The 24,683-nt window shown below is 46.1% G+C and overlaps 1 protein-coding gene across 2 annotated transcripts; it reads left to right on the top strand.

The window, feature by feature from the left end:
- The first annotated feature begins 18,204 nt into the window (after positions 1-18,204).
- LOC144121954 (uncharacterized) lies at positions 18,205-23,749 on the top strand. Of its 2 annotated transcripts, XM_077655424.1 has the most exons (4): positions 18,205-20,332; positions 20,762-20,939; positions 21,121-21,273; positions 21,515-23,749. In XM_077655424.1, the coding sequence occupies exons 3-4, from the start codon at positions 21,199-21,201 to the stop codon at positions 22,565-22,567; spliced, it is 1,128 nt and encodes a 375-aa protein (XP_077511550.1). In that variant the 5' UTR covers positions 18,205-20,332; positions 20,762-20,939; positions 21,121-21,198; the 3' UTR covers positions 22,568-23,749. The 2 variants fall into 2 exon arrangements, with proteins under 2 accessions (XP_077511550.1, XP_077511551.1); XM_077655425.1 differs by lacking the exon at positions 18,205-20,332 and having other exon boundaries at positions 20,408-20,939.
- The last annotated feature ends 934 nt before the right edge of the window (positions 23,750-24,683 follow it).

The raw sequence follows: 24,683 nt of genomic DNA, 5'->3' as shown, positions 1-24,683 counted from the left end.
TTCTTCAATATAAAACCGGAGGCATCATTGAAATTCAATGCACATGTGCATTCTCATTTCACTAAGTAGTTTTTACCACAAATAAACACTATCACAGTACATGGGCCCAATAAACACGTGCGTGAAAAGGCCTCGAAATTCAGTTCATTACACTGTGAAAGCACAGAGCAATAACGTTCATAAAATACATGATAGATGGCAAACTAAATCCAGAAATCATATTGACAGTTGAAATGTTTTTGCTGTTATAAAATAAGAAAATGCTTTGCCTTTTTCACACTTTTTAACCATGCTCTCAGCAAAGAAAGCAACTGCACAACCTGCTACATAAAATGAATCTAAAAATAGCACGCGAACAAAAATAAAGACTTGATCTCGATATGAACGAATACACTGAGCCTGGCACGTTCCAAAGGCAAATAGTTCACCAGACGCTTCAAACAGGCATTCAACAAAGTTTCTATATACCAACAATAAAGAGAGCGCAACGCTTCCTTTTACAATATATCGTTCTCTGCCCATAAAAGGTCATAATTTCTAGCACACTCAATGCTTAACGGTGACAGTGTGCATCGGGATGTTTCTTTTGTTCTTAGGCTAACTGTTGTTGCCTGTTTAACTGCAATAGCATCATGCAGAGCAATTTTGGGTGGTTGGTGAAGCATGAGCAGCTGTTCATATTAAGAAGCCCTGAAGGCTCTGTGAAATCACTGCCTGAGCTATAGCGAACAGACCGACTGTAATGGGCATACATTTCTGCGCTTACTCTTCCTTGCATATGGCCTCATCAGGTAGGTCTTGAAAGGAAATGCATCGTCACCAAAAAAGTAATCCATGTACTGCCAATTTCACCCAAAGGCGAGTCGTCAGGGTTGCCTTGCTGGCACTTTCTTAAAGGGAAGCTGAAGCACTTTTAGAAAAAAATGAGTTCTCTACATCATTTTATAGCTTTTAGTCCGCTGGAAAAGAATATCTTGCTTAAAAAAAGCGGAAATACACGCAAAAAGTTGTTTTTTAGAAGAAAACGCGCCCTGTCGTCTCAGGGCGCCGAGCGAACGCCGCTCTTGCCTGCGATTGGCCGGGACTGTCGTGACGTCATCTACGGGAATCTCTGGCCGGCACCGACGGCGTTGCTGCATAGCGCGTTGCTTCAACTGGCTTTTAAGGACTACGTTTCGGAAATTATGGATAATTCAAGCAGTGGTAAACAGTTTGGACTTTCACCATGCATGTTCGAGCCATCAGCAGCTTCAGAAAACGGTGGAAACAACGACGCCGCGGAGTGCGCGGGCAACGAAAGTCAAGTCGCGACATTTTCACGTGTTGGAAATCTCGACTTGATGGTTGGTTGGATGACAGCTTTTATTTCCACTGGAAAAGGAGGCCCCTTACTACTCACCGCCCCCGGCACACAGGCCTGGAGGGCGGGGGCCCAAGCCTCCATGACTAAAGGCTAACAAAGAGATTTTATCTCCTCGTGGCCTCAGCGACCAGGCGGATTGGCTTGTTTCTGCCGAGTGGGTTCTTCGCTGCGCAGCAGGGCTTCCCAACTTTCTTTGTTATCAGTATCTGCGTCGACTTCGTTGCAGTCAGCTCATTTCCATATTCTCTGCTTCCGGGTAACTGTGAAACCGCCGGACTGTCGGAACCTGGACGAGCGCACGCAAACCTATTCCGAAATCGTTGAGAACTATAGACTAAACCGAAAACTGGTGTCACCGCCGGATAAGAAGCTAAGTAATAGAGAAGCGACCGCATGGCAGCACCTGCAAGCCGGAAATTTTGTTAACCCAGTGGGCCTTTCACGTCCTACCAGGATAACACGAAAACCAAATCTCGACTGATACGTATGTTTTGCGTAGGTGCATGCGCGTGCATTTCTTTTGTGTAGGTGCATGTGCAAGTGGCAATAAAAAAAGGAAATTGCGCTGAAACATTGTTGTGCACCGCTGCTGCATAAAAGCCTGGCCATCAACTTCTTTACGGTGACAGCTAGTCTGTGTGTGTCTTTTCCTGGTCCTGCGTCTTTCTTTTGCTGTTTTTTCAAGCCAGTCTTGGGCGTCCTCTGAGTATCCGCCGTGAAAGGGCTTCGGGATCCGGGGATTTTGCAGGCTCACAAAAGAAGCAGGTATGAACGGGGCGCTGTCTGACCTTGCTGCCATGGTCGTAGCCATGGGTGCGCTCTCTTGAGGCTGGAGTCCGAATTCTGGAGACAAGCCGCGGAGCCTGCGGCTGACACGATGGACGGGGGTTCGCACAAGAGGCACCGGGCTTGTGCTTCGGCTCTCCGAGGAAGGATGGAGCATCAGCCGAGAATACCCAGCACCTCCACCAGATGTCACAGGCCAGGCGGAGAACAGTCGTAGACGTAGAGGGGGACCGCAGAACGGCCGAGGTTTTTAATCGCCCAGAACAGAACCAGCTCGAGCGCGCCTCACGCGAACGCGACCACTTCGTCCTTGTCACGGCTTAGCGCGCAGGTAGCTCGAGCCAGGTCCGTGGCAATATCATTGCGTATGAAATCAGAGCAAAATTAATATTGCATTACACACACTCCGTGCTTTCTTTATTCTTTACGTGTGATAGGGTACCAAACAGAGAGAGAAAAGCAGGAAGGCAGGTTAACTAGGTAACGCCCAGTATGCAACCAGACACGCAGGAATGGGAACAAAGGGAGAGAAAGGAAAGAAAGAATAGGAAATAATGACACAACAGACATATGCAAAATTGAAATACAACAGATAATGCCGACAGTGATTCTGTTACCACAATGAAACTTAGCAGCATCATGCCTGCTGCCTGGATATGGCCTGTCAAGCTGACAGATGAGCCCATTGGGGCACATGAGGGCTTGATACATCAGTTTGTAGACTCTCTTGCACCCAGAGAAGTACACTCTTTGACCTTCTTCTGATGGGCGACATATGGGATGTGCCGCTCAATCAATAAATGACCAGCAGTTGTTTAGGGGGGCACCTTTTAATTTAACTGCCCGAAATGAGACAGTGAGATGTGATTAAGCTTAATCACACGTTTACGGACTTCAAGGAGTCACGTGTTATAGTTTAAACCGTGGTAACCAGTGTACAAAATATTATGGTGATAGAATATGGAAAGAGAAACTGCAAGTACTGAGTAGTAACACGTGATTTAGTCAAGTGGCGTGCAGTGATATCACACTGCTTGGTGAGCGCTCCCATTGTCTGAGAATTTTTCTTGCCCTGTTCATCAACCACATCACATGAGACGCAACTAAGATATCGGAACTGCTAAAGTGTTGACACACAACCACATCCTAAGACTTCACATGGACAACTGTCCATATTGTGTCTTTTACATGACTCATTTGGTTTTGGTTTTATGGGGGTTTAACGTCTCAAAGCTACTCAGGTTATGAGGGACTCCGTAGCGGAGGGCTCCAATTAATTTCGAGCACCTGGATTTCTTTAACATGCCCTGACATCACGCAGCACACAGGCATCTAGTTTTACATAATTCAAAGAAAATGACACACATAATGAGAGCACGCGCCATGCTTCCGCAGGGTCATCTCTTAAGGAAATAGCACAGCAAAAAGGGAGACCTGTGCAGTTTCCGCCTAAGTGTACTTGACGCCACAACAATCAAGCACTTTTCACAGCAACGAATCAGACTTCTATTCATAGTTCTATGTAAATTCCTTCTTTTTTCTTTCTGCTGTGAATGTCATGCGACATGCAGAATTAAAGAGCAAAATGAAAAACTTACGTTATTCATTTCTTTCAAATAAGATGTGCTCAGCCACTTGTGACACAGCAGGTTGTCAAGCAGTGATCCAAATCTCTGCTCGATGTGCAGCATTGTTTTGTTTGAAATGCTCGATATCATTGAATAGTGGCGGTCAAAGAATTCCTGCAGATCGCACAGTCTGTTCGGGTAGGCCAGTCGCCGCAAACAGATGCACAGGGCTTCTCGCCCAGACACTCGCACTCCCCGAGCACTTGTTATGTATTCGGGCACTTCTAAAGCGTTCACAAGCGTCCGAAAGTGTGTTCTCGAACCTAAAGTGACTTCGGAACGTGCTGTCGGGCATGGTGTCCAGATTCAGCAGGCCGCGCCTGGATGCATAGAGTCTGCGTTGCTGTTCACGCTCGCGCATCATTACGGCTTCAACGTCGTCCCAGCTTAAAAACGCTAGGCAGTAGGGGTCCGAAAGGATGCTAGTACGCACCATGACGTTACTAAGAACCTCGCTCGGTTCGGTTACCGTCAAAAAGTCTGGCCCTACCTCCACTGTGCAGAGCACGAACCATTTGGCCACGCAACCGGCTATCTGCATGCCTTGGCTAAATAGAAAAAACTTTGTCGCAACATATTTTCACAATTTAACACCAGATGGCGCCACTGCAACCTACGCTATCGTTGCGTTCAGGTTGGCATGCGATAAACTAAAAGTGGTCGTGCGACCTCCTCTGTTACCTCCCGCTAAATGCTTGCGTATAGCGTACGCAAGCGCTCATACGCTATACTAAAAGTCTGTAGTGTTGGAAGTGGCCTTGGCTCAGCATGGATGTGAACCAGCTGGGAAAGGCAAAGAGTTTACAAATAAGTAAGAAAGTAATATAATGAAAAGAGAAATATTGATGCACATACTTTGTGCAGGCAGTTTCGGCATGCTGCGTACCACCAGATTGTCTGGTGAACTTGGAAGAGGCTGGGGGAGTACAACCGAAGGATTCTACCAAGCTGTGTGCTGAGCGCTGTTCGAAAGAAGTGCCATGCCAAAACTGGTTTATATACATGTAGGCTTCAAGCATTGCACAGAATGCCTGAACCAGAGAAAGTGAACGGCACTGACAGAAGATCCGGCACTGGCAGAAGAACCTGGGCCATGCCTTGGCTAAATAGAAAAAACTTTGTCGCAACATATTTTCACAATTTAACACCAGATGGCGCCACTGCAACCTACACTATCGTTGCGTTCAGGTTGGCATACGATAAACTAAAAGTGGTTGTGCGACCTCCTCTGTTACCTCCCGCTAAATGCTTGCATATAGCGTACGCAAGCGCTCATACGCTATACTAAAAGTCTCTAGTGTTCGAAGTGGCCTTGGCTCAGCATGGATGTGAACCAGCTGGGAAAGGCAGAGTTTACAAATAAGTAAGAAAGTAATATAACGAAAAGAGAAATATTGATGCACATACTTTGTGCAGGCAGTTTCGGCATGCTGCGTACCACCAGATCGTCTGGTGAATGTGGAAGAGGCTGGGGTAGAACAACCAAAGGATTCTACCAAGCAGTGTGCTGAGCGCGGTTCGAAACAAGTGCCATATAAATCAATGCCAACGCGGTCGAAAGGGCGAGGCAGACAAGATAGCGGCTGCAACTCACCAGCAGTACGGGTAGTGGGTGTCTTGCGGCGTTGGCAGTCGAGGCACGAGCGTACGAATTTCAAAACGAAATTGTACATGCCACGCCAGTAGTGGCAGAGGCGGAGGCGCGTGTAAGTCTTGAAAAGGCCTGCGTGACCGCATTGCAAGTCAGTGTGAAAACATGAGCAGATATAGGACCGTAGGTGGCGAGGAATGACGGGGAGCCATTTTCGTCCATCAGAATGATAATTACGGTGATAAAGCAGGTTATCTCGGATCTCAAAATGGGAAGCGTGACAGCGCAGCGCGCGGGATGGACTAACCGCCGATGGGTCGGAGAGAAAGTCCAGAAGAGCACGAATCCATGGATCCTTGCGCTGTTCAGAAGGCATGTCACTGACGGTGGGAGATTGCTCAGGGGTTCCGATTTCGCAGAGGCTGGCAAGTTCAGCGGGGAGCGAGACAAGGCGTCGGCGTCCTGATGTTTGCGGCCCGACCGTTACACGACTCGGATTTTGTATTTTTGAAGACGCAGCGCCCAGCGCGCCAGGCGGCCGGAAGGATCTTTCAGAGAGGAAAGCCAACAAAGGGCGTGATGATCCGTAACGACGTCGAAAGGACGGCCGTACACGTAAGGGCGAAACTTGCCTAAGGCCCACACAATGGCAAGGCACTCTTTTTCAGTCACAGATTAGTGAGACGCAGCCTTTGTAAGTGCGGCTGGCATAGGCAACGACATATTCGTCGTATCCATATTTGTGCTGAGCAAGCACTGCACCGAGACCAATACCACTGGCATCCGTGTGAACTTCAGTCGGGGCCACCGGGTCGAAATGACGCAAGATAGGAGGTGCCGTGAGGAGACGACATAAGGTGTTGTAGGCGTCGTTGCAGGCGGGTGACCAAGCTGAAAAATCGCCATTGGCGCCGAGGAGCTGAGTCAAAGGGGCAGCAATTGAGGCAAAGCTGCGAATGAAATGCCTAAAATAAGAGCAGAGCCCTAGGAAGCTGCGAAGTTCCTTAGTGGTGGAAGGTTTAGGAAAGTCAGTCACGGCACGAAGTTTCGCTGGGTCAGAGCGTACACCGTCTTTCGACGCAGCGTGACCTAAAATTGTCAGTTCACGGGCTGCAAGGGTGCATTTTTTAAAGTTTATCTGCAGGCCTATGTTTTTGAGGCATGTCAAGACGTTCCGCAGGCGAGATAGATGCGTTTGGAAGTTAGGTGAAAAGATAACGATATCGTCCAGGTAGCACAGGCATGTCTTCCACTTGAGGCCACGCAAAACGGTATCCATCATTCGCTCGAAAGTAGCAGGAGCGTTACACAGGCCGAAAGGCATGACGGTAAACTCGTAGAGGCCGTCAGGGGTCACGAACGTGGTTTTGGCACGATCTGCAGCTGCCATTGGGACCTGCCAATAACCAGAGCGCAAATCAAGGGAAGAAAAGAGCTCCGCGCCTTGAAGACAGTCCAGGGCGTCATCAATACGGGGCAGAGGGTAGACGCCTTTGCGTGTGATCTTATTAATGCGGCGGTAATCGACGCAAAACCGAACGGAGCCATCCTTTTTGACGAAGACAACCGGGGAGGCCCTGGGGCTGGTGGAAGGCCGCTGCAGGCAATGGCAACGCAGAAAAGTAGGAGACGGCGTGAAGAGGACACTGGCATCGGGAACACAAGCACAGGAGAGAGGCACAATCACGGAAGAGCACGCAGGAATATCGGTACTGTCGGCGACAAAAGCTTTAGCAGGAACAGGGGCACCGCAAATTTCAGTCTCTGGCACGGGATTCGGCAACGTGGAGAGCGCTACTTGAGCCCGAGCACAGTCGATGACCCCGTCATGAAGCGATAGGAACTCCCAGCCCAAGATGATCGAATGCGAACATGACGGCAGAACGATGAACTCAACCAAATATAGAATGTCTGCTATGACTACTCGAGCAGTGCACGCTGCTAACGGCTGGATGAGGTGCGCACTTGCAGTCCTTAACGACAGGCCAGAAAGGGGCGTCTTCACTTTCTTCAAAGATCGGCAAAGCGCTGCATCCATGACAGAAACCGCAGCGCCGATGTCCACAAGCGCCATCAGAGATACGCCCTCTACAAAAACTTCAATTGGCAGCAGACAGACGAGGCCTTTAAATTTTGACGACTGCGCAGTTCTCGCCTCAGGAACTGCGGCACCTAGTTTTCCTCTTGAGGGGTCGAGGGACGCCGTCGCATCGGAGAGATGGAGCGTCGACGTGGAGAAGGCGAACGGTGTCCAGAGAAGGCGGTGTGCTCAGGAGACAGAGAACGGCTTAGGGGCGGCTCAGCAGGAGGTGAGTACTGACGCTGGGACCAGTAACCGGAAACTTCAGGCGTTCATGAGATGTTCATGCGTCGACGGCAAAGCCGCGCCACATGACCTGGCAAGCCGCAGAAGTAGCAGATCGGGCGGTTGTCAGGCGTGCACCAGGAGTTTCCCAGTTGAGGAGGCGGTCGATTATCAGGCGTGCTCCAGGAGGTTCGCAGATGAGCAGGCGGCGAAATAAATGCAGCGGGCTCTCGAACGGGACCAGGAGGCGGAGCATAGGTAGGTGGACGAGGTCGCGCAACAACGTCCGCATGTGTCAGCGGGGCCGCAAGAGGTGTGGGCTGAGGGGCCTGCGGGAGAGCTTCAGCGACCTGTTCTTGAATGATGTGCCGCAAATTCAGAGTTATGTGTGGTGATGGCTCTTGATGGCTGGAAATAAGCGAGAGCTGGCGAGCAACTTCTTCTCGGATGAAGCTCTTGATGTGCGGTAGGAGCGATGACTGGTCTCTTGCATCGTTCAGGCCAGCAAGCGAGTCTACGTTCGTGGTGTGTTCGCGTGTCAGAGCCCTCTGCTTGCGTAGTTCGTCGAAGCTCTGACACGGGGTGACGACTTCCGCGACGGTGCGCAGGTCTCGCGCCAACAACATCTGAAAGGCGTCGTCATCAATGCCCTTGAGACTATGCCTGATCTTGTCGGCTTCGGGCATCTGAGCATTCACCCTCTTGCACAGATCGACGACATCCTCGATGTAACTCGTGAAGTTCTCGCCAACCTGCTGTGACCGCGCAAGCAAGCGCTGTTCGGCACGGAGTTTTCTGACTGCCGGGCGGCCGAATACCTCTGTGAAGTTAGATTTCAAAACAGACCATGATGTAATGTCCGCCTCGTGGTTCCGATACCACAGATTCGCAACGCCCGTAAGATAGAAAATCACATTGTTCAGTTTGGTTTCCGCGTCCCACTTGTATGCGCTCACCCGCTCATACGATGCGAGCCAATCCTCAACATCATGGTCATCCGTGCCACTGAAGATAGCGGGGTCTCGCTGGCGGAGAGAACCAGCACAGAGGACGGCGGCCGGGCTCACTTGGACGGCTTGGCGGTTAGGCGTCGCGGCAGGGGGTAGCGTTCGGTTGCGGAGTTCCAGGGCGAGAGGACGTTACCTCGCACCTCCACCAAATGTAAGGTGGGGTTTATTCTGAGAAGCTTCCTAACGGGAGCAGGGCGAACAACGGGTCAGCTAGTCCAGCCGAGAGCGTGTGCCAGGCGATGACCATGCAGCTCGCGCATATGCTTGTTGTCTTCTTTACAATGGAGTCAGGAGCATGCACCAGGCGATGACCATGCGACTTGCGCATATGCTCGTCGTCGTCTTTACACAACGTAATTGCACACGCAGCTCACGACATGATTTACAGGAACATAAAGGTAGACGATGCCCAACTGTAGTGTTGGCTGCTCTTTTTGGCATAATGGAAGACACGAACTGGGAAGATTACACACAACAAACAGTATTTACAATACAATTAATACAGTCGAAATGCCAGATATGCTAACAAAATATGAAAATAAGCTCTAAGTAATAACATGTGACATAAAGTGACAACATGCTATAAGCAATATCTCCTAATCACAGTAAAAGGTACAAAAAGCACAACTAGAAATGAAATGCGGACAATGTGCACCAATAATAACGGTATCAGATGTATGATGGGAACACATAAAAATTATTGTCGGGACACCGGAGAGCATGAGCCGAGGAGAATACAGAATTAACAACAGCAATTTCCAGTAGCTCCCGAGGATGCCGCTGTCCTCGAGTAAAGATTTCTGTGCTATGATCACCTCTTTTGAGCAGCGCATGCGTCAGCTATGGACGTAATACGATGGTTTTATCAAGGGCGCTCAAGTCTCTCTAGTCGGGCCATAAAACTGTGATGTTCTGGGCAATGCAGTAAGATTAGGTGCATCCTCATCCTCGTGACCACATGTACATTGTGGGCTGTGTGCACCCAATCCTATGTAGATATGTAGAAAGGGATTCGTGTAGGCTGTCTCCCATCGTAAACGGTGAATGAGAGTTGCTAGACTACTGTTTAGTGATAATGGGATTGTAAACCATGAGAGGGGGTTATTTGATAAAGGCTAGAAGCTGTACAATTTGTCTGGAACTGCATTTCTTCACTCGTACAGACTCGCATGTATCTAAAAGAAGGCGGATTTCTCATCCTGATGATGCCAGGCTTGAAGGTGAAGCATTAGCATGAGCTTGCCTGGCCGCTGCATCTGCCTCAGTGTTTCCTTGGATAAGGCAACACCCGGGTAACCATTGAAAGCCTACTAAATGCTGCGTCTTTCATGCCTTCGAGAATTCTTTAGTGCTTCGTAAACAGAACGTCTTCCATGCTGTAGAACCTGCGCTGTCGAGGGATTTTAATGCAGCCTTTTACTTGCTGAAAGTCAGTTACCTAAGTGGATCTCCTACTGATACTATGAACTGTAGTGCCAAATAAATAGTGTATATCTTAGCTCTCACTGACATTGTTCCATAAGCCAGTTTAACTGCTCATTGTTCATTGAGCTCTGGAACTATGAACGCAGATGTTGATACGCGAATGTGGCCAGGATATTGCATGCATATTTGGTACATGGCAAATGGGTTAGCAACAAGTACCATCTTGTAGCATTTTCTAATCCCTTCAACAGATAACTCTATCATGGTGGTCGACAGAAGCCATAGGGGTACATTATATCTCCCTTCCAATACTTCTAACTTCGAAGGCACTGTAGTTGTTTTAGAAACACTTGATCAATTTTGCTTCCATTGCAGTCCTCTAGCGCAGAAGCTAACGGGTGTCTTTCATGCTGGTACATTACTCTGAAAAATTTAGGGGGGCACTTTGTTGACCTAAAGTGCAGTGAGGCAAAAGCCATTAGCGTGGTGTTGCTGCTTTCTTCAGTGGTGTGTGTTTAAGATCTTAAGCACTTGCGTATGCCCGCATTCTGAGACTCCACTGAAGCGAGCGCTAGGAGGGAGATTGCGCGGCACCCGACTCGGTCAACAGTGGTGAGGCGTCTGGCGCGTGTCGGTGGCGCCACCTCGCGCATGTGCAGTGAACTACTAATGGCGCAATAATGGCCTCCGAGATCATCTGCATATGCTAGCGCAAGTGGGTGATCTCGGAGACCATTGTTCAAGAGCGTAACGGACGGGCGGATGCAGCATGAGCCATTATAGGCTTTCGCCTTAAAATGTGCCGACAAGTCTCAGTTGCTTGCAAGGCTTCAAATGGAGACTGCCATGCCTCTGCAATAACCCAAAAGCTAGCAGTCGCAGAATACTGGAACACAGCCCAAGAGTTTTAATTATCAACCTCTGTTAGCACACTTCCACAGTTCGCGAAAAGTCATGCAGTATTGGTGCAGAGTACACAATTTTTTCACATATGAGAGCACACTGCACTTTGAGCAAAGATGACATCGAACTGCCCTCAGACAAACCAACAAGTCTGTGAAGCATATTTACCGCCAAGTTCACCTTATCTAGTGTTTTTACGTGTGGAGCCCAAGACAGTTGTCGATCGAGTACTTCTGCCAGAAAACAGTGCTGCTTAAGAGTAATCAGTGGTTGTCCTGCTAGAGATCTGTAAATCCTTTAGCTATTTTAGGGCAAAAGGCAGCATTGTTGTTTTCACATGCAAATGCATCACCCCTCTTCCTTTCAAAAACTGTCTATATCTAGGCCATTTTGTAAGACTGGCTGAACGAAATTCAACTGGGCCAGAAGCCCAAATGCAGACATTATCTATGTACAGCGAACAGTGTGAACCAGGTGAAAGCCTTCATGGTAAATCCACTATTGCGGTTGAAAAGAAAAGGGCTTAGTATACTGCCCTGCTGAACTGCGTGCACAAGGCAATGCTCTGCACCTTTCTCTTCAGTTGTCTGCATGAAAATATTCCTATCACTTGGGAAGTTAGAAATCCATCGCAGTGGCCTGCCACTGACACCAATGTCTAGTAAACTGGGTACATGGTCATGGCTGACAGTGTCAGCCCAAGCAGCAGAATTTTATTGGCCCAAGCAAGGCAAATCATCAGTGGCAAATGCTTACATGCTTGGCAAAATGCTGGACACCAAAATTTGTGCTTGATTGTGGTGACAAGCCAACCATTGGCCATTCTAAGGAAGGCAAAGCATGGAAAATCATTGGAAATACTTTGGACCGTGATAAGGCCTGCACTCTAACACCATGCTAAATCCAAGCAGTTTCCTTGACTTTAGGCCAATCATGTTGGCCAATCAATAATTTAGCTTTTTCCTAGCACCTTTTTTTTTCAGTAACTGCTGCTGCTTTTAGCTCCCTGGACCATTCTGAGATTTGTGAACTGTACAGAAGCAGTTCGCGGCCACCACTTGCCAAATATTTCAAATGTATATACAACCCTTTTAGCAGATGACGGTCTCAAAAAACACCAGTATCACCAATTGAGAGCAGGTGGCAAAATGCAGTATAGCAGCTGACAGCTTTGCTGCAAAAAGACTTTTGCAAAGAAAGTTAGAAAGTACCATATGGACCATGCATCTAAAGGATTGCACATCTTTGCCAATCTATCAAACACTACGTGCATCTCTTTTTTGCTTCGCATTTACAGTGCTAATCGAATATGAGGCAGCATGAATTCAAGAGTAGTTAGAAAACTGTTTGCAAATGCATTTTTTTCATGCTGGAATCTTATGCCGCAGTTGCATTTTATATTCTTATGTTGCACTGAATGCCAGCAATCTGCAGCGACTTGAGCAGCGACAGACAGCTGCATGAGCTAGCCGTCTTGTATCTATAGTTGAGGGATGTTTTTCAGATAAACTAGAAAAAAACACGACTGCAAATGCTGTAATCTGACTTTGTGCCATATAAAATTAACAAACTTTGGGTACAAAAAGGCAAAAGGGACTAAACAGAAGCCATCAAAAGAAAAAATTCCTTAATTGTGCATTCCATTCAACAGCCCTGTATACAGGCAGTCACAGACATTGAGGTTCCAGACCCAAGCAGACTTGCTGCAATTCTGCGTGAACGAGTGAGGGATAACCAACTAGTTCTAGATTTGCAATTCATCTGTAGCTTGTACACCTGCAATAGTGATGTTCTCATAGTTATTGTTCTTGCTCATATGAATATCTGCACACCCGTCAGGAATAATAATTGTTTTGTACTCTTAGACAATAGACGAGCACTACAAAATACACAACCACATTCAGGTAAAACTTTCCCTTCGTGCATTTATTTTTCTATAAACATTCACTTTGCACGCTGGATGCAGCCAGTCCGGCTGCGCGACGCCTTGCAGTCCGGCCCCCTTTCTGATCGCCCGCGAACATAAGCCACCTTTTGGTGGCATCTGCAATGCAGGCTTCTGTTGTCTCAATGAGACTGCGTGTAGCACCTGCCAAAACAGAGTACAAGCGCACCAATGCCATAAAATGAAGAAATACAGACATCAAAACCAATCGCCAATAAATAACCCTTCAGAAGAAACAGATACACTGCAAACTGCACAAAATGCTTCACTAACGATAAAAGCTAAGAACACAAACTGTGGCTGCTGGACAGAAGCTGAACTGTTATGTAAAGCACTGGAAGAAAAATCAAGTGCGTCAGTGAGACCTTTACGTACAATTTAGTAGTGGTAATGTATACACTCATGTAAGGGTGGCACTCTTTTTTAAAATTTGGGTGCAAAGTTTGAAGGGGTGGCCCATGCATGATTTACAAAAAAGTATAACCATGTTTTTCTCAGTTATCTAGTTCAAAACGAGGTGACCTCATTTATAGCTGTGGCCCTTACATGAGATCATACGTTAATTAGAATGCCATGGGACTGTTTTTGCTGGTGCCATATATACACACCGTGCCTATACCACCACGCTAAGCATTGCAGCCGCTATCACAAGGGCAGAGGATTTTGTGCTGTACATTGTAAGAAAATTTTTCAATGCATGCTCTAAATATCTGCACCACTATGCACTTGGACATTTTTGGTAAAGCTAGGAGGCTTTGCATACACAATGCTTGATCCTTTACTAATTAATGTCGCTAAACCTGTAAGCAGGCACTTCAACATGGGAGATACACTTGATGCCACAACACAAACTTACATCTGAGGTAGGTTAGCCAGCGTGTTGCAGAAATGGAAATTAAGGAAGAGGCCAAAAGCCCAAAGACATAAGTGCTACATGTTTGGAGCTTTTTTCCACTTCCTTGTTCTGTTCTGTCACATTACATCTAAGTACAACACATTCATGCACCTGCCATGAAAATTAGCAATAAAAGAAATATTCATTGCACCCCATTTGCAATTTTTCTGCGAGAAATTATATCAGAGTATGCATAAAATTCATATTATTTTAAGACCTACCTGTTGTGTTAAAATTATAAGGCTTCTTCCTAAAAAAACTCTAAAGACAGTAATCACCTTCAATGCAAACTTTAGCAACAGCTTCAGCAGCATGCAGTGCTGAATGAGACTGTGTTGCTTTGTCTCTACATTGGCAACACATACAGTTCTGTCAAGAGATATGGCGATCTTGTTCAAAGCGCATTCATCCTCCATACCCCCGCCACACAGTAGCGGGCTCTGGCCTCACGTGGATGTGTGTTATGTGTAGCATAGCAAGGCCACAGAAACCAAATTTTAAAATAGATTGGCGCTAGAGTGAAACTTCACATGCCTGCCAAACTTGATGGATGTAATCATGAACCAGAAACAAATCTGTGGTATAATAATTACAACATGGTAACCTTGGAAGACCTCTTCGGCGAGAAGCTGAGCACTTTTGTTTCACCTCGGTTGCTATGCGTACATCTAGTAATTTACTGCATCCAGATTTTCATGTCACATCAAAGGTCATGTTGCTGCTGTGACCTTCAGACTGTTGAGCAGCGTTTATGTTGAGACTGTGCAGGGAGAGCTTGTTCTGAAAATCAAGGAGCCCAGTGTACTAACTGTTGCCTGACTGGGTTTGTGTACATGTGCTCAGAAAATGCCTGTATTTCTTGTAGCAGGAATATTTGGGTGAGGAAGTGGAAGAGGACTAGGAACATGGCTTGTGTGTGCGCCACAAAATGAGCGATTATTTTGCTGCTTCAGCTCCAGTTTGGGATGGGGAGTTCTTGATTTTTGTTTTATCTTTGCTGCTTTAGTGATGCATATCCAGAAGACCCACCATAATTTCTGCTGCTTTTCCCATTGTAAGAAATTTGTTCATTGATAAGGAACATTCTCAGAAATCTCAGTATTGCATCTCTTACAACAAAGCAGTTGCAAACAAGGGTGATGAGTCAGATTTGCCTGCTTGCCTCTTGAGTCATTAAAAATTCAGCAGGTGCCTAGGTTCCTTTTCGCTGCATTGAGTTAACTACAGCTTTATATTAGCATGGTTTTTCGAGCACACCAAGTTAACACATAACTGGCCCTTTGCAGTCATGAGGCCGAAATAGAGCAGCCTGGCTGTTTTTAACGTGGCCTGATGGCATAAAGTTATTCATTTTCCCAGTCTTACTAGCCTGGCATTCATTACTGCGTGGCTTCGGCTGTGCAGATGGTCACAGAAATGTGCCTACCAGAAGGTAGACGTCCACCATACTTGCAGTATATTTCAGAAGCAAAAACCAGAAGTGGTACTATTTTTTATTTATAGATACTGAAGGCCTTGACAGGCTCTTACAGGAGTTTTGTAAAAAGAAAGCACACAGCCTTGAAATCATACATACACCTAAACCAACACAAGCAAGGACACAGCAAAATCTTCGCATGGTGACACCTCAATTTGCTGCTCCTTTTTATTCGATATGGCGAAAAGATGCCGTTCCATGCTCTGCTTCATATTTATGCAAGCCGAGGTTTCAGGTTTGTGATAGCAGCACAAATTACAACAATGTCTGTTGCGTGCCGCAGCATATTGATGGACAGTCGGTCCCTGAGAATGTGGAACACTTTAATGTGGCCAATGGCTCGCTCCACATGAATACGCACCCTAGAGATGAGCCGAGCATCTTCCACTTCCTTAGCTGAGATTTGCCTCTTGTCAAGGCTGGCACTTCTAACCTGGAACCTCGATGGGCAACATCTCTGATTAAAAACCCTCTGTCAGCCAAAACAATGTCTCCTTCCTGAATTTTGCCCAAGAAGCCTGACTTCAATATGATCTCCTTGTCTGATGCCCACCCTCCTCAGCATTTTGTGACAGAGCTAACAATAGCATTGCATGGCGTGATGCTGACCATGAATTTGAGGGTATTGGAGCTTTTATAATGGGAATAGGTTTTAGACGTAGCAGAATACCCTAATGGTCTTTGAATTCATACTTCGGTACAGTCAATTATGGCCATGCATGTCGGATACTTCCTGCGCACCATCACGGGCATTGTTCTGCATGCGTCCTCCCATGAAGGCCAACTAATAAAACGCTTCAGTTCAGAAGCAATGATTGGTTATATTCTTTACTATTATCCTTTCATTTTCATTATCACAACTAAAACAGCATTTGCTACAGTGCAGTGATTTGGAATGTAAGTAGCCACATTTTCGAAAAGTGAAACAAAAAAGAGGAAAAGTGCTTTGCTTGGCAGCCTTGTGTAGACACTCACACACTGCCCTGTGATGAAGTTTGCAGAGAAGCGTCCCTGCTGCGCATTCTGCTCTGCTTCTGCAACCCTCTCTGGAATAATGCAGTGCTTTTTTTAGAACATCATTATCTCGCTCCTGTTTTTTGTTTTCTTCAAAAGTAGCAGCTCTTTCCAAAGCTTGACATGCCCTCTCTGAAACAAGAGCATTGGCTATAAATTATGCACACCACACGTAACTGCAAAACACTTACTGCAAATGTAGCATGGTACTGCTACGAGCAGCTCGTCACCCATGCTTGACATAGTAGATGGCATGTCTTCATCCCTCCATGATGCATGTGCAGCTGCGAGGCCTGCATATTAATGAGTTGAATGGTTCACTGAGATACTCTGTTTTTACTTTCTTACCTTCAGCACTGACATGCTGTTAGTAAGTAGCTCCCATGTCAAGCTGAGAGAACTCAGCCTGGGAATCTGAAATAATGTAACTAGCGTGATGCATACAATAATAAAAGATGACCTGCTGTGCTAATAAAGTGCTGTCTTAATTAGAACTGAACTACAACCAGCTCACCAACATCACTGATGGCTTCGTCAGATTCCCTAACTTGATCATCTGATGATGGTGCTGACAAAAAAAAAGTGAAATGCAAAAGCATCAGTAATTGGTAGGAAGCTTTGAGGGCTGAAGATCGCAACCGGGGAAAAAGCAGTAAAGATACATGATACATTGAAGTGCAGGCTCATAATCTACTTACAAGTGTGCATTGATTCCTGTACTTCTCGAGCGAGGGCTCGGGCCTTGGCACGCTCCAGGCGAGCAGTAACTGCAGACTTTTTGCTCTTGTGCGCGAATATCGTCGGCACATAATCAGGGCGGTGAGGATCATCTGATGGCTCTCCTGTGTACCAAGGATGAAATTACATCCTGCGCTTTTAGAATGCGCTATACAGTTACGAGTTGTACCCGTCGCGAATGCTCGGTGGTTAAGGCGCTTGGCTACCTAGCTGTGAATAGACTGCACGCGCGTCGTAAAAAAAATGGGTCGAGCAAAATGAGTGGCAGGTAACACGCGCACTCTGTTCATCTTGAAACCAAGGAAAGCAGTTGGAGGTGTACACGGCTGAACTTGTTAGCGATCCCTTTCGTACGCGTTAAAATTGCTAGGTTGGCCGCGGCAGCAGAGTGCAGCTCTGCTCGTTTGCGCTGCCCCTGACTACGCATATCTACAATTGTGCATATGACAAAGCTAGTTCTAGCAATTGTTTGCACAGGTTAACACATCCTATGCCTGCGATAACAAATACAAATGCCTTTGCATCACAAAAATGATGCCTCGCTGTCTGCGTGTATGTACTACATTCGGAATCGTACCCTACACACAGAGCGCTAGATGCAATTACATGTCGTGAAGAATGTCAAATTAGAGTTAATGGTGACCCTTGCACAGGCACATCATAGTGATGTGAAGGTGCATGAGGTTCAGCTTACCTGTGACGAAGTGTTTTCTGCATATTCGGTGATCCGGCATCGCTATCCATCCTTCGTGCTTCACCGTGGCCGCCCACTGCTTACGGCGACCTTGGACGGGAAACCTGTGGAAGCTTACTGAACTTTTCTTTCTTTGTCTTTCAGTGCACGCCATGGCGACACAGCTAGTCGGCATGGTGATTCTGCTTTTTTCCAAGCACCCCAAACCGTATGCTCCACCAAATGAAACAAGCAAACAGGAATTTCAGAAAAATATTTTGTTTCTTTTTATTTTTCATGTGCCCGTGGGACAACCATCCATGTGGCAAGGGTGCTGCGTGGGGTGGCTGGGCGTGGGGAGGAGGCTGTGGGGGGGCAGGGGAAGGGGCAGAGCTTGGGTGGGCCATTGCGGGGGACGTGATGGCCATGCCTGGAGAGGTTGCTGGGCAGGAGGCTGAGGGTGCGCCTGGGCGGGGTATTGACCCAGCATAGGGGTTAGCAGGTAGCGTTGAGCCCGAAGGAGTTTGTGGTTCCTCAGAAGGAGTGTGCGACTTAGGAGGCTCGAAAGCTTGGGCATAGCGCCTCTTTCGGCCGCCCCCTTGGTCGCACGCACCGGGCAGCCACCTGCCAATAAAACCCTGTGCTGCCAGTATGTCGACACCCTGCCTCTCGCAGATGGCATCTGTGCAAGGTGAGTGTGCATTAAGACCAAGAAATGCAACCTTTAAAACGATACACTTCCTGCAAGCATATGGAAATCCAAGTTCATGATTTGACACAGAAAAGCCACATGTTACTGACACACAAGGTATCCCAACAAACAACACAAGGACTGTACAGTAGTGAAATGCAAAAAAAATGAGCTATCATGAAGACACTGCAGTCAACGTCAAAGCGGCCATTGCAGGGAAGTGCATGACAACGGATTACAATACAACAAATGGATATGATTAGTTTGAGGGCATCTGCTGCTTTTTTATGGAGTTTTATATGACTAAGACCCCCCAAACTAATCACATAAACACAGCAACAGAATATTCATCAGCTGTTATACAAAATTACAGTAAGATACAACAAGAAAATAGCTTGGAAAAACTTGTACATGTTTAAAAGCAGGAATGTCAATAATTCTAAATTAAAAGCTACAGGAATTCAAAATCAGATATACCTGTTGCCACCCTGCACAGCTTTGTGCCAACGAATGGGCGTTTTTCTTTTTGCCCCCGCAGGCTGAATAATCTCTGCACAGCCAACCCCATCACTGCACTCATCACATTGGCCGCCACCTCCTTCAGATTGCTCCCGCCTAGGCGGAGAAGCTGCTTCCTCTGAAAGGAAAAATTTGCAGTTGCCCAATGGTTACTTCACATAAAAAATCACATTCTGTAACCACTTAACTTGTAGAACACAATAGCAAAGACAACGGTGTGACTTCCAAAGTAACCGTATTATACCTGCTACAACACAGCAGCAATTATAGTGGTTTTTTACACATGTGAAAAACACTTCTTACATTTTGACCACCGTAACAGCATCAAGAAGTTCAATATTAAATTGTTTAGCACTCCACGGTGATTCATGTCTTATGCATCACTACAGGGAAAATATGCAACTAAAATTAGCATCTATAGTTCTTGAAACTGTCCTGGTTGGAGTGGAGTACTGCACTTCAATTAATGTAAGGAATAAAAAGCAATAGCCGGGCAAAAAGGCTGATCAAAGCTGTCTCCTTAATTGGAAAACAACGAATGATGTAAAAAAATGAGCTCCTAAGCAGTAATAATTAAAATAATTTGTGTGCCACCTTAACTCAGCCATGCTTTGTGAACAAAATATAGACCAAGAATAGACTTAACATTACACTACACTAGCTTCATGAAGCTCAATACTTTGATGGAATGTGCCACAAATTGTAGTAGAGCATAACATAGTCCTGTGATTAAATAAATCAAGACAGCCTTAAAATATCTCTTGAAAGCATTGTGAGCAGCACAGATACAAAACTCTGTAATTCAAACTTCAAGGTAGCAGAGATTTTCATCTAAATCATCAGAGTTGTGCCCTCATATATCCAAGCAGGTAAACCTTGCCTTAGTACCCCATCAGTATCAGTGATGAAGAACTTGCTCATGTGGCCAAGCATGTGCTATATGTCAATGACAGCATATAATTACTAATCAAAATGTTTTAATTATTTTTGTTCATTCTCGCCCTGTTTCCTTTGCACCTTTTCCATCAGCTGAAATTGTGCTATGGGCTCTGTACAGTCAAGTTTGGTCACGATCCTTGCGCCACCTAGCGCCGCTCCAGTGAGTCTGTGGGCCAGCTGAATGGAAGCACCGCCACTGCGCTCAGCTGCACCGGCTGCACGCTTTCAGTCGCGTTGCAACGATGGCAAGCAGTAGTAGTGGCGGTGGCCTCGGCAAAAAAAATGCGAAAAGAAAAAGCAGTTGTCGGTATTGCTGCGTGGATTGCCATATCCGCGAACGACAGTTTGGCATTAAGCTGTAGAGATTTTCAGGTAGGCCGTATGAAAGAGATCGACGAAAGAAGTGGATCACGGCAGTGCGGAGAATCAAGTAAGTTCTTTGTCGCATTTAACACCAGTCTTAGCGTCTTTCTTCGATTGTACTTCTTTAGTCGCGCCTAACTTCCTCACATGTATGTACATACTGCACTTGCCTAGGAACGTTCTTACGGCGCACCGGGTCGAGTACGGAAGAAGTTATTGTGCATGCACATTCGCTAGGAGTGCGGTTGGCTTGCGGTTGGCTCATGTGTCAAAGCTATTTTGGGCCCTGCAAATGGCGAAAAGTGTGGCAAACATGATAGAGCGTGCCGGTAGAACTTTTATGCGGTGTGCGCAGACCACTTCTCCGTAGTGTAAACAACTTGTGTTCTGTAAAATTGCAGGCCAATTAGGGAAACATTATGCATGTGTTGTCTGCCTCCGCCCTCTGTAGGTTGAGGATTTTGTGGTGTAAACTATGCTGTGTCGTCTTTTTCAGCCTGGCCGACGGTTCCGAGTGAGTGCCGAATGAGAAGACAAGAATATGCTCTAAGCATTTCGTCAACGGAAAGAAGAATACGATCGCATCGCATCCAGGGTACTCACCCAACCATATTCCCGGATGCATACAGGGTCAGCCACATCGATGCGACTAAGCAGCTTGCACGGTATGAAAGGTATGAAATGTCTTTTAGCACTGTGAACCACCTATAAGAATTCAATATTTGAACTACTCTGTGCAATTATAAGTTCAATTAGTCTGCAGAATTTGAATGCAGCTGGTAATTTTCATTATGTAACGTTCAGAAGAAGGACCACAAGGAGAATATGAATTTTCGAATGTTTCATATGCTTCAGGTTGCATAGGAGGAGGAGGGCTAGGGCATCGTCTGCCTCAGTAATGCCAAAGCAGGCATCTGCCACTGTTAGCATGAAATGGATCCCCTGAATCAAGAGCCATCCAACCTGGAGGTACTTTGCATGGCTGTTGACGCTGCACAAAAACACAAGGTAAGCAACCGGGATGGGCATGGAACAATGACGCTGCCATTCTTTATTCTGATTCAAAGCCGTCTCTGTGTACATGTTACATGCAGATTTTAAGTGTGAAATTTCAGCAGTTTACTGCCTGCTCTCGTTACTGTGAATTAAAGTGTTTAACCTCTAATTTATGTATATGCATCTCACTGCAGTGCAGGTGACATAGCTGTCCAGTTTTATGACGGATACCTGTTTTTTCTTTTCTACGCAGTCTTGCCAAACCGACGACATTGCAAGATGTTCCGGCACATTTTCGGTGTTCCTGTGTTCGGCACGAGGCAATGAGGCGTGCACTCAAGTCAACCACAAAATTGTTTGCGACGCTGAAGTACAGTGCAAGCCTGCAGTGGTTTCCCGCCAGTCCGGTAGAGACAGCAGAACAGCTTGCTTCACAGGATACGACAGTGTCCAAGCATGTGCAGCTGCCATGAAGGATCTGTGCGGCGTGTCCCCCGACATATATGCCCTCCTGCTTAGCATAATGCCCCGTTCTGCTGAGCGAACTTGTGATGTGCCAATAACCGATAGGCTTGTGCTGTTTTTGATGAAGCTTAAGCTTGGGATCACTTACTCATCTCTTGCAGTGCTTTTCTACGTGTCCAGGAACACAGTCTCTTGTCATTTTAAGAGTGTTCTTAAAACACTTAGCATTGCCACGCAGAAATGGATATATCGCTCTCCTGATCATGTCATTGGGCAGACAATGCCAAATTGCTTTAAAGTTCACTACCAGGACTGCTCGATGATAATTGATTGTACCGAAGTCCGTACAGAACAACCGTACATTGTACAGCAACAGCGTGTGCTGTATTCACATCACAAAGGAGGATATACTCTGAAATTCCTTGTTGGAATCACGCCATGTGGTGCAGTCTGCTTCTGCTCAAAGGCATTCGGAGGCAGGTGTTCAGATTTCTTTATTACAGTGGATTCTGGGTTTCTAGACCTAGTGCAACCAGGAGATGTTGTGATGGCCGATAAGGGGTTTCCGGGTATAAAGGCAGGCCTTGAAGAGATAGGGGCTGTATTAGTGATACCCCCATTTTTGCAAGGTCAGGACCAATTTTCTGAAAGTGAGGTGCATGGGACGTACCAAATTGCACAGGTGCGAATTCATGTGGAAAGAATTATCCAGCGCATAAAGATGTTCAACATCCTCAACACACGCATACCCACAGAGCTGATTGCAGTGATGAGCGACGTATTTCATGTCTTCTGCGTCTTGGCAAATCTCCAGCCGCCTATTATAAGCTCCGAACAGTGAGGTTTGAAGTGCTGCACCATCTACAATCAACAGACCTACGCTATATTCTCATTTCCACGCATCTTTTTATTCAAACGAAAGGTTAATCACACTCTCGTGGACTTGACAAGGGCGGGGAGCAGCCACGTAAAGTAAATGTCCTCCAGTGCTCGCACAGCTGAACATAGGAAGTCATCGTCTTTCTCTACAATGATGGTGATGCTTTGTTGTTCTGAATAAACAAAAAAAAACATTCATTGAGATTACACACATACATTAACAGTTGCACCTGTGTGTAATATCGGTGACTTGCAAGGAGCGTCAATTTGCCATTCTTGTACTTAATGTACGGCACAAATGTAACCTCCTGCTCTACATCAATAATGTCACTGTTCCGTCTTGAAAACGGGCACTTTATCTCTAAAAGGCAAACACCCTTTGCCGTTTCAAAGAGCCCGTCAGGGCTTCCGCAAAGCCACAGCTGGGCTGTATGGACCACAAGTCCAGTCTGGAAAAAGAAATAATATTTTTCTGAAGCAAATGAAAATAGAAAAAGTACTTTTCTGAAGCGTATGTCCCACAAGTACACAATTAATACAAATAATGCAAATGCAGACATAAAAGTGCAATGGGCATGTGCAAATATGAAAGCAATGAGGCTACCAAATGTGAAATCACAAATTTTTAAGTCAAGCAGGTTGTACACATGTAGCTTACCTCTAACACATCTGCACAGACTTTCTCCTCAATGTTCTTGCGTGCCACTGGCTCCATTTTTATGCCTGAAAAGTAACTTTCAGTCAGTCAACGTGCGATGTTGTGATATTGGAAAACATACCATTGATGTGGCCTCAGAGCAAAACCCTCGACGATGCAGAATTGTCTTCAAGAGGTCTTGAGGAGGCTTCCCTGTTCTCAGTACCATGTGTGCTTGCGAACAAGTTATTTTTAATCTTTCTCTGTGCCACCTGTTATAAATTTTAACAGGATAATTAGGAGATACGTTACATTGCACTCTCCAAGGCGACATATGAACAAGGAGGTGAAGCACCTACCTGTGATTATTAGCCTGCCCCTTTGTCAGTGCACATAGGTGCAGAGCACTTAAGCATTTTATGTTCTTGGCGTAGTACGCTGCCACTTCTGCTGGCATTTCTTCTTTGTACTCCTTTTTTTAATATTTTTGGAAACTTTGCTGTTACCATTAAAGAGTGCAGAGCCTTTTTTGGTTCTTGCAAAAGACTCCTGAGCTTTTCTATTTCTTCTTCAAGTACTACTTTATCTATGATATCTTGCAAGACTGTCTTGCATGCACTTTCATCATTTTCATTTTGTGCTTTCAAAATTCTAGACATTTGACATTGAATGTCAGGGAAGTGGTTTATCAGAAAGCTTGGTCCAACGGTTTGGGAGGCTCTCCACCACCAATATGTGGGTGCTTGTTAGCTGAAAGAAAATATGCAGGTGCATTAGCTGAAATAAAGCTGGGGCATGCTTTGTGGAAACAGACTGAAAAGCACAAGTATTATTGCCTTCTACCACTGCGTAACAAGCAATAAGTTTCTTAACTAATGCCGAAATGTCGGGCAATACATAATAAAAATAGGTACATTCAACTTCCATTACTTCAGCAGTGAAATGCAATGCTTACCACCAAAAAGTTCTTCAATCGACGCTTTATCGTCCACATGGGCCTTTTTCGCTGGTCTTCCCCACCTCTGCCTCTCAGATGTGCAGGAGATGTCGTCGTGCATGTTGACATGCAGCGCGACAGCCGCGCAGTGTTTGCAACACCCTGCAGCGCCGTACCTGCAACTGCAAAATCCAGCTTGCAGTTCGCAGTCATTCTTGTTTATCTGTGGTGAACACAATGTAAATGCAACAGTTGACACAAACTATGACCGCCAAACTAGCCACCCAACAAGAGAACGTTCGCACGTGATGCCCGCATATTATGAATAATTACGTTCTCACCGCGCAATACCTTTATAAACCCTCCTAAGAGACTTGAAAAACTCCACTATGTAAGGCAATCATATTCCTGAGAAGCGATGTTGCTTATTCGTGCGCATGATAATGTCGCTGAAACAAGCCTCACGGAGATTTGAAAAGCGGCTCGCGAAGCCACATGCTACGA

Source organism: Amblyomma americanum, chromosome 2 (assembly GCF_052857255.1).
Source record: "Amblyomma americanum isolate KBUSLIRL-KWMA chromosome 2, ASM5285725v1, whole genome shotgun sequence".
Taxonomy (NCBI): Eukaryota; Metazoa; Arthropoda; class Arachnida; order Ixodida; family Ixodidae; genus Amblyomma; species Amblyomma americanum.
The sequence above is the reverse complement of the archived record's forward strand: the minus strand, read 5'-3'. Positions and strand labels throughout refer to the sequence as shown.